Source organism: Olea europaea, chromosome 5, assembly GCF_002742605.1.
Source record: "Olea europaea var. sylvestris chromosome 5, O_europaea_v1, whole genome shotgun sequence".
Lineage (NCBI taxonomy): Eukaryota > Viridiplantae > Streptophyta > Magnoliopsida > Lamiales > Oleaceae > Olea > Olea europaea.
In genome coordinates, this window is record NC_036241.1 from 4130768 (window position 1) to 4143484 (window position 12717).

Genomic DNA, 12717 nt, shown 5'->3' on the forward strand with positions numbered 1-12717 from the left:
TTAAAAACACTATGATAGCTTGCTTCTTGCGTGACTTGCAATATTAGCTTCCTTTTTGTGCAACCACAAGATTCAGTTTCATCGGGCTCGCTCCGAAGAAAATGTTTTTGATTTCGGATTCATGAAATTCATTATTTTACAAGTGTGATGAATTTAAGAAAAAAAATCTTTCCAAAATGGCTTTTTGGTATATCTTTCCACCATTACGGTTTCATGCAAAAACTTATAGTTTAATAAATGCAATGACCACCCCAAATGCATTTATTTGAGAAAAAGACTTGGAACCTTTATTTTATGCAATCAAATTTATAGACGTCTATTTTAAAATTAATTGGGCAGGAATATGAAGTTGCAACTAACTTAAACTCGTGTTTGGTGAAGATTAAAATCAGATTTTTAATAAATTTTGATCAAAGTAGATAAAATCTGTGGTCTAAATTAATTCTTGACTTTGACTTGAAATTCTTATCAACTTTTAATGTACTCCAAACAAGAGTTAAATAATGAATTGCTAAGTATATTTTAATCACTTACTCGTGCTTCTATTATTATTTATTTATATGTAAAATAGCCCTATTTGGTAGGGATTAAAATCTAGATTTAATTGAAGTCAATAATTAATTTTAATTAAAATCTAGATTTTAATTTAGAATAAGCATGGAAGAAGACCAAGTGGAGTTGGTTAGTTGAAAAGAATGAAGTTGTCCAAAAATAGTGGCACTTCAGAGAGTTTGGTGGGCTACGTCCTTTGCCACTTGTGGACTACATCAAAACAAGGTCAACTTGACAAAGACTTTTTCTGGCATATAATGAACTCAAAATAATTGATTAATTATGACAAAAGTGCAGTCTTAAGATTGTATTAAAGAACTTGTTCGGTAAAGTACTAGACGAAAATAACCTTTTCAAATTGTCCACTAGATTCTCCCCTATAAGGGATCTAACAGCAATTATTTCTTGAAATAAGAGAAAATTATAAGCCAACTTAATTTGCATGTAAGAAAATAAGCCAATCATAGCATAACAATTGTCCAAATCCCTTGGTGACAAATTCATTTAGTTTCATCTTTCATGTTTTTCAAGTCAATGTGGGCACATCTGCATGGCCTGAGGTCATTTGACGGACAATTGTGTGCGAGAAAATCATAGAGTTGATAATTTAATTGAATGCTTTTGAGTTAGAAATGGTCAAGCGGTCTATCTTAATTAGATTTCAAGCAAATAATTGCATCTCGTATTATGGATTAGGATCTTCTATGGAAATTGGATAGTATCAAACGGGTTAGGCCGCTCAATCTCGAGAGGACCTCAGATGACATAAAAGTTGGATTGAAATCAGTGAGGTCATGTTCAAAAAATAGGCCATAAATGTAAATTACAAGTGCTGCTCTCTTTTATTTCATAATTCTAAATTCTATCATTACATTCTCTAAATAACCATTTTTTGGCTGTAGATATTTATTTCACTAGTGCTGTAAATTAAAAATTGAATGACTATTATATTCCTACAATCCAAATAATTATTACTGTTGCATTCCTACAATTCTAATTCTTACATACAAATATAGAGCTTGATTCTCAATAAAATATATATCTATTAACTTTCTCTATTTCAGTCTTTTTTCTCTCCAATTTGTAATTCATTATCAGCGTAACTCTAAAATTTATTAAATTATAATACATCTTGTGTAGCTTACTTTTTTTGGAAGACGATAATAATTAGAGATGGGATTTCTATCGAATCCCAAAAGAAAATAATTAGCATCTCACAGTTTCTTCAAATTACTTCATTCACCATCCTATATTTGATTCTTTATGTATTTTCAATTCTTAAACAAGATTGGTTTTTTAAGCATGTTTTATGAAGAAATACAATTTTACATTTTTATTTAATATTTCAAAAGAATATTATATTGTAGTTTTTGTTTGAAAAAAAAACACAACTTTAAATTTTCCCTTGGAAATAAAGTGTTAAGGTCAAAGGAGGTAATTTTCTATTTCAACCAAAATATGCCTTAAACCTATTAAGTGAAACTTTGTATGACAGTGTGTAGTCCAGCTACCAATCTTAGGGAAGAAAATTTGAAACTAGGCATATATTCAAACCAAGCTCCAACGAACACGGAAAGATATCAGAGACTCGTTGAGAGATTGATGAATCTTACATTTTGTCCTCTTTTCTCTCTTAACTTATAAAATCTTTTACATTTGTAACACAACTCATATATCTCATCCAATATTCTTTTTTTCAATTATTAAGAAAATTTAAGTTGAATTAAATTTAAAAAATTGTGAGAAAATGGTTTGGGCTGGCCAACAATATTGGCAATTTCATGAGTTGATCAAGTCCTTAAATTTTGGAAACTAGGGATGGCAAAAATCCCGGCCTTGCCCCGCCCTGACCCTAATAGGGCGGAAAAAACCCACCCCGACGGGTTGGCGGGTTGGGCGGGGCATAACTCTCCCCCCGTGAAGAGAAAAAATAAAAATAATAAATGGAACGGCAAACGCAGCAAGGCCACTCCCTGCCCCGCCTTAGATGGGGCAGGGGTGCCACACCCCGCTGCCATCACTATTGAAGACGGCCTAGGGCTAGTCATAATTAAATTTAGAAAATATGCGGATTCAAAGCTGCAATGCACCTGAATCATTGTAAAGCAGTCGGTTTGAACAAACCCACTCATTTTGACACTATAGTAAGGTCCTGTTCGGTAGGGATTTTGAAAATTAATTTTTTGATCGTTAGGAAAAAAGTAGGAGCCACCTGTGAGAGAAGAAGTCAAAAATAATGGTAACAATAGTAAAATAACGGTCAAAAAATCAATTTTTTTAGGTGAAATATCACTTCCAAACACCCCTTAATTAGAAGGTCCAACCAAGGTAAAATATAAAAATATGAATTTAATGTGGATATTCTCCCATTTATGTATTATAGACTATGTTAATTGAGTCAATCGTGTCAAAAATGAGAGGCTTGCATTCTCAACGTTATAAAAATTTTGGGATATATTGTTAGAGTACAGCAACCCAATTTCATTTGGCCCGTCATGAAAAAATTTGCAGTATAAGGTTTCATTGTATTAATATTTGGAGTAGTCACACATCTTGTACTCACTTTTGATATAGTAAATTTTTCCTTCTCTATCTATGATTTTTTTCCGTTAAAAATTTTCACTTAAATCTTTGTGTTAGTATTATTTTTCTATTGCAGACTCTCAGTTTTACCGAACATATACAAACGAGTCAACGAAGATATTGATAAAGAAACAAACAAATGGGAACATTAATTAGGCATACTCTCTTTTAATAAGAAAATACAAATGGCATTATGAGAACCACATTATTTGGCATCATTTATTTATGTTATAATGTCTTGATCAAGTTAGCTGTTTGGTGAACCACATTTCATTAATTATATGTTATATAACAATCACATTGAAAAGTACAATTGATTTAAAATTTAAATATTAGAATGTGATACAAAGAAGTAAATGATGTATGTATATGGTAATATGTTATATGATAATCACATTGAAAAGTACAATTGATTTAAAAATTAAATATCAAAATGTGATGCAAAGAAGCAAAGGATGTGCATATATGATAATCACATTGAAAAGTACAATTGATTTAAAAGTTAAATATCATAATGTAATGCAAAGAAGTAAAGGACGTACATATGATAACGAGTACGGAATGAAGACTTTAAATGTTATTAAAATGTGATGTAAATATAATCACTCGGAGCAACAAATCCTACTCAATTTCACAAAGAAGCGGAATGAGAATCCTATCCAAGAGGCAAACTTTGGCGGGTGGAATAAGCAACATGTTCAATCTTGATTGGGGAATTACTTGTTTGGCATTTTTGGGGGTCTTGTAATGAAAAACAATGCTAATTGACTAAATTACAAATAATATTATTATCAAATTGCAAGATTATGTGATTACGTTGGACACTTATTTTAGGGAAAAAAATAAATAATAATTAGCAAACTATTTAAATCCATTAGTTAATATTCTTCATAGGGATTGGCAAATTCAATGAGTGGAACCGAAATTTTCCTTAAAATAAAATTTTCTTGTCCAAACAATTTCACCCAATCACAATTCATTGAAGAAAACTGGTGGAAATTTCCTTGTTACATTTTTTAAAATTAATGTTCAATTATAATTATAGTAATATTTCGTTCAGTTACAGTTGTTTATATTCACATAGTGGTGATTATAGTTTCTGGATTCATTTTTCTTCATGTATAGAAATCTTATTTATAAATTAAACCTAGAGTAACAATTATCGTAATTTTTATTTTTTTTTTGGAGAATTACGCGAATTAATATTTTTGCAGAAATCTTACGCTACAATTGTATTAATATTTCATTCAATTACAGTTAAGACAATAAGTTGGTAAAATTCAAATAACGGCGACTGTAATTCTAGGATTCATATTACATCATGTAATAGTATGTGGAACATCGATATAATTTCACAAGAAATTCAATAGGTTGGTTCAAATCTCTTAAAAAACAACTAAGAGAATAAGATTGTATCAAAAATGCTTGTAAGAAGAAAATACAGGAAGGGATCTGTTGGGCTCGAATATGATTGACACTTTTGGGCTGTCACATTTAGGTATTAAACTTGGCCCGATGATTTGGATTTTAAGGCCTGACCCGACTGCCACTTCATTGTGTATTATCGCGTTTTGGTTATGCGATTTTGGTTCAAATAAGTGAATTGTTGAGATGATGACACGTGGATGACTGGCAGCCTTTGATGCTGGGTTATATGGTATATAAATAGATGAATATCTCTTTGGAGAGATGAATTCGCGGGTTTCTTTGTGATGCGTTGTTTATCTTTAAAATTGTTTCTCGTCTTCGTCTGTAATATTTGTTTTCTAATAATTTTTTAGTGAGTATTTGTAAATAGAGTGTGAGGATTTAATCACTTGTGTAATCTATAAAGAAGAGAGTTCGAGAGGAGAAATTGTATTATGAGGATTTTTTTTTTTGTTTGATACTTTGAGTATTGACCTATAAGCGTGGACACTTTGATCGTAATAGTGGATTTGGAATATCAACCACAATTATTTGAATGCTCAACGTGATGAGCAGGCCTTTTAATTGAACATCCAAGCCCGAGGACAAACAATCTTGGTGTTCTTCATGTTTTTGCTCAAGTTTTCGTTTAATTCAGTAATTGTAATACCAATGAGAACTAAAAAAATATAGACGATGAGGAAACGTGTTAGAGAGAGCTCTCAATCATGTAAGGTGTTGGGGAGAGAGGCTCTCAACTTTAGTAAAAGAAGCACTCACTTTAGTCGCCCCTTACATATGTGAGCTCATTGATCTTTGTTCGATTTTACCTTCATTACTTGGTAATTTCGATCGAATCTAGCATTGCAGATTTTGTAAAATCTGTCCAGATTCAAAGTGCCATCTTTGAAGAATTTCAAGTTTCTTGGAGGTTTGACGATCTGCCAGAATGGTTATGCAATGTCCTTGAAAGCTTCAAGTTTTTCATCTCCTCTTGGAAGATTTGAAAATGGTCAGCATGTCATATGCATTGTTCATGTAGTTTTATGCAAAGTTATGCCCAGATTCTTGGTGCTTCACTTTGGTGGTGTTAGATTTTATCTTCAAAACTTTGTGCTGTTTCGTCTTTGTTTATATTTTCTAGTGAGCTCGGCCAGTTCGGTGTATTGGTCAGTTTCGCTACAAAATATTTGGTTTGTAGAAACAAACTCAGCCTGCTCGAGTTCAAGTTCCTCACTCTTCAACAACTTTCTTGCCTAGAATTCCAGCTTAGGTTCGTAATCATTAAACCTCCTCCTTTCTGGGTTCTTGACTTATTCCAGGCTGCAATTGAGAAAGAAGCGCACTAGTCTAAAGGTCCAACTGTGCCGTCAAAGTTTTGCGATAAAGACCAAGCATATGATCCCCATACACCGTCACTGCTTCTTCTCCAGGAAAAGAAGTTCACGACCCGTCAACCTATTCGCCCATTGCAAATGAAGGAGGAGGATTACTCAAAAAGTTAAGGATTAGTAGTCTTTTTTAGAAATCGAATGAATTCGATCTTATACATATGCGAGGAAGGTAATCAAAAAGAAAGAAGATAAGTTCTTTCTTCCTTTCATCACTTAGGAGCAGTGTGAGATGCCCTTATTCGTTAACGGATTTTGTGCTGGATCCTATAACCTCAATGGGTATCCAGCTTTGCTTTCCAACAGCCTGCTCGCAGGGAATTTTGAGTTTGGGCTTGAAATCTAGCCTTGCATATTGGTCATTTAATCCCCCCCTGCCATACGGGTTTCTTGGTATTTCAGCATCGATATGGATTTTGCTCTTGACGCCAAAAATGCAAGGTGTACTGCCCATTCACAAGGTGTGCAATTTGAAGTCTCCTCTTCACTTGAGGCTGCCCAATATTCTCCAACTGGGAAAGCAGAATTTAAAGGCACCAACTCGCAGGTAGCCTTAATGATTATCTCAAAGGCACCGCCTCAAAGGGAGCTTTAATAATTAGACGAAGTTTGTTATGTTTGATTGATTTCCAGTCTCTTGTTTTGGTTCCTAAGACCAATTATAGCGTTAATTTTGTAAGCATGAGGATGTCTGGAGTAATTGATTCAGCCATGCAGCACAAGAATTTCATAGCCACGTATAATTTAATAAAAATTATCGATATTTGATTGCCATATAGAATTTCATAAAGATTAACGCACTGTAAATTTCAAGCCAAAAGGCCAACTTCAACCCCCAATAAAAATAATAAAATAATAAAATAAAAATAAAAAATTGCAGTACAAATTACTTGGAAAAAAAAAAACTAGATAACATCCCAGTCGAGAATTTTATTTGAAGTGGAAAAAGCTTCAAGTCCATGGCCATAGTTCTGTTTCTACGATCTTAAAAATTGACTGGGCTTCATGATTTACATTCAAAATACAGCTCAACGTATGTCAAAATAATATTTTCCTCCCAATTGCCACGAAAGTTTATTGTAACATCTATGTGAAGGCTCATCGAAACTGCATACTCACTTTAAATATAGACGATAATATTGGCATAAATTTTACGGACTTGGTCCTGCTGAAAAACTTATCAAACTGCACAAACTAACCAGACTATGCCCGGATTTTGGAAGAAACCCCGACAGCATTTTCCATTCGAGTATACCAATCACCAATCCTCGTATGCTCTACCATATCTCTACCTGACTTGAGGTATCGAATGGGTCTCAAAACACCATAGACAGCAAGGTCAGCTAAATTAGGCTTGGCACCACCTGGAGAAGGGACGGGAAAGATAAGTACGAAATAAGAAAATTGTCCCTGACTTTGATAAATAAAAAGGATTAGTTAGTTTAAAACTTATTATATACTTATAAGTAATCTTTTTAAGCATAGCCAAACATGCATAGGTAAACTTTTTGCGTATGCAAAATACTGGAAAAAGAAGGAATTGAAAAGACCTAGAAATTCTCGACCCTTGAGTGCATCAACCCATGTTTCCGCTGCTTCATATAATGCTGCACGCTCATCAGTTATGTTATGCTTTTTCTTCAATTTCTTAGATACAAAATACATGGCCATAGCTCCAGCATACTTTGCTGTTAATCTCTTGGTAAAACTGAAATTACCTGCACTCGATCAGATATGTATGATAAGAGTTCAATTTAAAAAATGAGGGAGGTGGAACGGCCAATGCAGCCTCTTCAAAGTTCACAGCTAACTATTCAAAGTAGCTAGCATAATGGATGCATACAATGTTGTTAAAGAACTTGATGTATGCCTCAAAGCGACTTGCCCCATCATTGATCAACAACCTCAACAATCATCTCAAAAACCATATTTGCAGTAATTATCCCTTTATGGTATATGCGTATTTCAAATAAAATTTTGAGCTAAAAAACACCGCACAAGGAATGAAATGGAAAGAGACATGACATGGCAATTTGAGGAACTAATGGATTTTCTCGACCCCTCAAAAACAGCAAGTTGACCCATCAATGATCGAAAACCTCAACAAACATCCGAAAAAACCACATTTCAGTAATTATTTCCATCTGGTATGGACATTTCAATTGAGAATTAGACCCAAAAAAACCCAGCAACACGAATGAATTGGAAATAGACTTGACATGGCAATTTGAGGAACTAATGGATTTTTCATGACCCCAACCCGTTTCCAGAATATGTATACAACTCATCCAAGAAAAAGAAAATGATGAGGGAAAAAATTAAAGAGATAACATACAGAGAGAAGCTGTCAAATTTAAGTTGGAAGGGCCTTTCAGGCACCACTTCCTCAATAGACTAAGTTACATTAAACTTAAGAATTTATTCTTTTAATAGATATCATGTGACCCAAAGAAGCTTCATTTGATTGGACCTTTTGATTGGATCTTTAGTAGATGTAACAATAAAACCAAAGGAATTGCAAAAAAATAATAATAATAATAAAAGACTGTGTATGTGTATAAAGCACAAACACGTCTTACCCTGCCCTTGCTTCCGCATTTTAACCCACATGCACAAGACAAAAAGATAGTCTTGCAGGAAATTTGGGTTACAAGAAGATGAAAAAGTTTTAATGTCAATATATTTGGTTTCAGCTACAAGAATTCTTTTTCATTATTCCATTCAATTTTGAGGAACTATTCTGAATGGCCCGAGGAAGAAAAATTGGATTACAAAAATAAAAACAAAAAATTAAAAAAAATAAAATATATATATATATTGAAAAAGGGGAAGATACATTAATCAAGTATGTAATAATACATGCTCACACCCAACAAAAATCACACACAAAGATACCCTCAACACCTGTAATCAGCATAAATTATCAATTTTCAAGTTCCATAATATAGCACGTGACTTATTACGTAATTACTACTGTGTATAAAATGTTATTAACTCTAAGACAATCTTGGGGCTCAAGAACATGAAAAAATAGAAAAATGAAAAGAAAAGAAATAAGCTCTCATCATTGCCCCTTCCACCATTTTGCCCTTTTACCATGTGAACCAGCTTAATATGCATAAATTTGATTTTAGCTATAATTTCACAACTAAAATAAATTTTCTAGGCCCCATTTTTAGCATACAGATAATTACAGGAGGCACCAAAGATATTTTTCCCCTCATTTCAGTGATTATACTTTGTTCCCTGTATAAGTGTGAAACTTTGTACATGTGTGCCCATGAAATTAATATATAATTTAATTTGCACCTGCATTCCTATAAAATTTAGCTGTAATTTTCATCAAGATCAATTTGGCCTATCATGACGATAACAAATCTTACCATGAGTGGTGATGTAGTCAAATGACTCCAGAGCTTCAGAAGTACTTCGATAAATATTTGGTGATAAGATATGCACCAAGTGATTGTCCACCCACCTGCAATAATGACAGTCAAACATCACTATTTCAAACCATGCATATAATACACCAGTAGTACTAAATCCAGATTCAAAGACCACGGTTATGTACCACGAAATTTCATTTTGAGATAATCGATGTTCATCAAAGAGAAGCTGATGATGAAAAGAACCAAGTTTAACAACTTCTCAGGCTGCTAACAGTTTGGGAAGAATAAGATGCTAAAACAGACAAAGCACATAAAAGTCTTAACAAGTGTATCACATGGTTCATTCCAACAGTTAACCTGCAAAGTACAATTATACAACAGTAGCAGCATGTTCTACAGGAGAGATAACAAGAGTAGTAAATGCATACCCACGCCACTTCTTCTCTTCATCACCTTCCAGTTGACCATCAGGATGAATCTTTTTGGTCAATTTATCAATTAAATCTACAAAACATGTGTAAAAAGTTACAGAATTGACTGAAACCCAGAAAAGAAATAAAAAATCATCGTGCTTATATCATATTTATCTAAAAGTGTCCAATACATTATGCCTTTAAATTTTCAAAAAAAAAAAAAACGCAAATCACGATGAATACCTGAAGAATTCCACCATTTGATCACCATCAACCATCAATATAGGAACTTTCTTGTAATCAGACCATTTAATTTCCTTTTTGCTGATGGGGTTGACCTCCACAATTTTGTATGGAATATCATAAAAGTCCAGAAAAGCTGGGAAAGGACATCCAACATTAGCATGAGGTCCATGACAGATTTAACGAAAAACAGATGATGAATATTAATCCAATGAAAAAACTTCCATACAGTCATTGATAATTGTAAAATTAGAAAAAAATTTGTCCAATCCAACTGATAACTGCAAATATGAGTTTAATCTAAATTTGTTTTGCCATTCACAGCCTAAATCGGATGTGATCTTGGAAACCAAACAAGAAAAGGAATCAACAGAACCTAGTTATCTTCTGAGTGTACCAAACTTGAGACTACTGTTAAATAAAGACATTTTACCTGGAAATTGTTAAGGTGTAGTTAATCTAATCCTGTTTCTGAAGTTTCCACTCAAAGCCTCTGAACTGAAATGTTTGACATCCCTCATGATTTCCATTTCTTCTATTATTTTATGCATAGGCATAATACATATAATGAACGTAATCCAAGGAATGAAAATCGATCAAACCATCCTGAACACGAGCTTTTTTCCAAATTAAAGAGGTGACAAAATTTAAGACCAATAATTAGTGCATATATTGAAGAACACAGTTAACAGTATTTCATGAGTAAATGTAAATCATTGAAATGAACAAAACGTATAAACACGGTCCTAAGGGCATCTCCAATGTGAACCCCAAATCACCAAATTGCACCATTTGGTGGTGCAAAGTTGCTCCAATACAACACTATATTCTGCACAAAAATGGTGCAAAGTGGTGAAAGTCTATTTTGCCATTTTCTTCTCCTTCCCAAATAATTGATAAAGGGTAGTTGTATCATTTGTGCTATATTTTTTAATACAGTAAATTGTTTTTATTATTATTTGCATTTAAAATAAATTTTAGATATAAGAAATAATCATTAATAAATTAATTAAAATAAAAAAATAAAATATAACAAACACGATAGTTTATTAAAGTTAACATGAAATATATTAAACAATGACATACATATGATAATCAAATTTTATTTAAACAAAACAATACATATATGAATTCCAAGAATTAAATTGCAAAAATTTTCAACTTCGTAATATCCAAATTCAAAATACATTATACTATTTTCTGTTGGCATGATTTAATATTTTCGTTGTTATAGTATTTTTATTAATTATACTATATTTTTTATATTTATTAATGAATTTAATCTTTTCCGTAATTTAACGTAATTATTTATTTAATAATTTATGTATTTATAAAATAACTAAATAAATAATATTTCAAATAAATAAATTATGAAGAATAAAAAAGAGGGAAGAAAATGGTTAAACAATGATCAATTGGTGTAACTTTTGGTGTAATAGTTGGAGATGAATTTTACTTTGGCACAAAATTTGGTGTAGCTCTGGAGATGGCATGATGTTCTTCCCTTAAATCCCACAAGAAAGAAAATGTTCTAAGAAAGATGCATACCAATCGAGAAGAAGCAGATCGAGAATAAAAAAGAATAGCACAGAACTACATCAATCTTCATATAGATAAAATCTTAATAATTAAGTACTGCTAAAATTCTATTCCAAATATATTTCTCCAAAAGTGAAGATGCATATTGTCATTACCTTTAACCTTGTTACAAAAAGGGCAAGCCTCGTACTGATAGAGAACGACGTCGTTAGGGAGAAATTTCGACAGCACATGCTCTTTCGCGTGGACCTCTTCAGCTGACGTCGAAACGGCGACCGAGAACAGCATGGTCCCGGCGAAAACGTTACGAGCCGATTTAAGGGTTACCTTATCGTAAGAGAACCAGGGAGACATCGCCGAGTAGTTGATGCTATTAGCACTAAGCAGAGCGGCCTGGACGAGTCGATGTTGGTGGTGGATGGGGTTTTCCAACGCCGCCGGTGCGGCGGATATGCGGCATACGGCGGCGAGTGAGCTAAATTTCCTCATTATTTGACGCGATCTGATATTACTTTTGGGCAAGTTTAACTGAAACCTCGATTTTTGTGGGTTTTGGGAGGGTTTTAGAAGCTTTCTATTATCCACATAAACGAAAGACGCTTCATTTACATTTCATTTCATGTTCTCTATTTTGCAATCCAAAATTAATTAATAAAAAAATTTAGAGGGTGTTTGTTTGACACCTTTTTTATGAAAAAATAAATTTTACAATAGTAGATTGATAAAGAATATGCAGATGAAAAATAAATTAAATTTTTTTATTTACTTGTAATATTATTTTAATTAAAAATGTGTATATGAAAAACAAAAGAAAAAAAATATTTTGATAAAAATAAGAAAATCGGACAAGTGACGTGATCAAATCAACCTGTTAAGCCCCCGTTTGGCCCCCATTTTGTAGAAATAAAAATTGATGGAATAATATTTTTTGAAAAATGAATGGTTGAAAAAAAAGGAAAAGATTTCAATTTACTTGTAATATTATTTTGTGGAAGATGGTGTTGTTAAAAATAAGATAGAGAAAAATAAAATGTAATGTGATACAAATTAATGGGGGCCTACCCCATTTGGCCCCCATTTTGTGGAAAATTAATGAGTCCGAAAGTTTTTTTTTTTTAATGAGTTGTTGAAAAAGAATGAAAAGTGTTCGATTTACGTGTAATATTATTTTATGAAAGATTGTGTGGTTGAAAATAGGAA

General features: G+C 32.7%; 1 protein-coding gene across 2 annotated transcripts; it reads right to left on the minus strand.

Annotated features, from left to right (window-relative positions):
- Positions 1-6839: 6839 nt before the first annotated feature.
- Positions 6840-12146, minus strand: LOC111394443 (prostaglandin E synthase 2-like). Of its 2 annotated transcripts, XM_023020268.1 has the most exons (6): positions 11673-12146; positions 9979-10114; positions 9751-9826; positions 9317-9411; positions 7484-7651; positions 6840-7297 (listed from the first exon to the last, which is right to left on the minus strand). In XM_023020268.1, the coding sequence occupies exons 2-6, from the start codon at positions 10004-10006 to the stop codon at positions 7137-7139; spliced, it is 528 nt and encodes a 175-aa protein (XP_022876036.1). In that variant the 5' UTR covers positions 10007-10114; positions 11673-12146; the 3' UTR covers positions 6840-7136. The 2 variants fall into 2 exon arrangements, 1 of the variants encoding a protein (XP_022876036.1); XR_002702588.1 differs by lacking the exons at positions 6840-7297; positions 7484-7651 and adding an exon at positions 9505-9548.
- Positions 12147-12717: the final 571 nt, after the last annotated feature.

What these genes read in the sequence shown, in the direction of transcription:
- LOC111394443 (XM_023020268.1), bottom strand. Translation starts at nt 10,006, where the DNA reads ATGGTGATCAAATGGTGGAATTCTTCAG. An exon ending in GAAGAGAAGAAGTGGCGTGG is followed by an intron (nt 9,412 to 9,750) that starts GTATGCATTTAC and finishes TCATTATTGCAG; the next exon opens with GTGGGTGGACAATCACTTGG. An exon ending in CAAGGGTCGAGAATTTCTAG is followed by an intron (nt 7,298 to 7,483) that starts GTCTTTTCAATT and finishes TCCCTTCTCCAG; the next exon opens with GTGGTGCCAAGCCTAATTTA.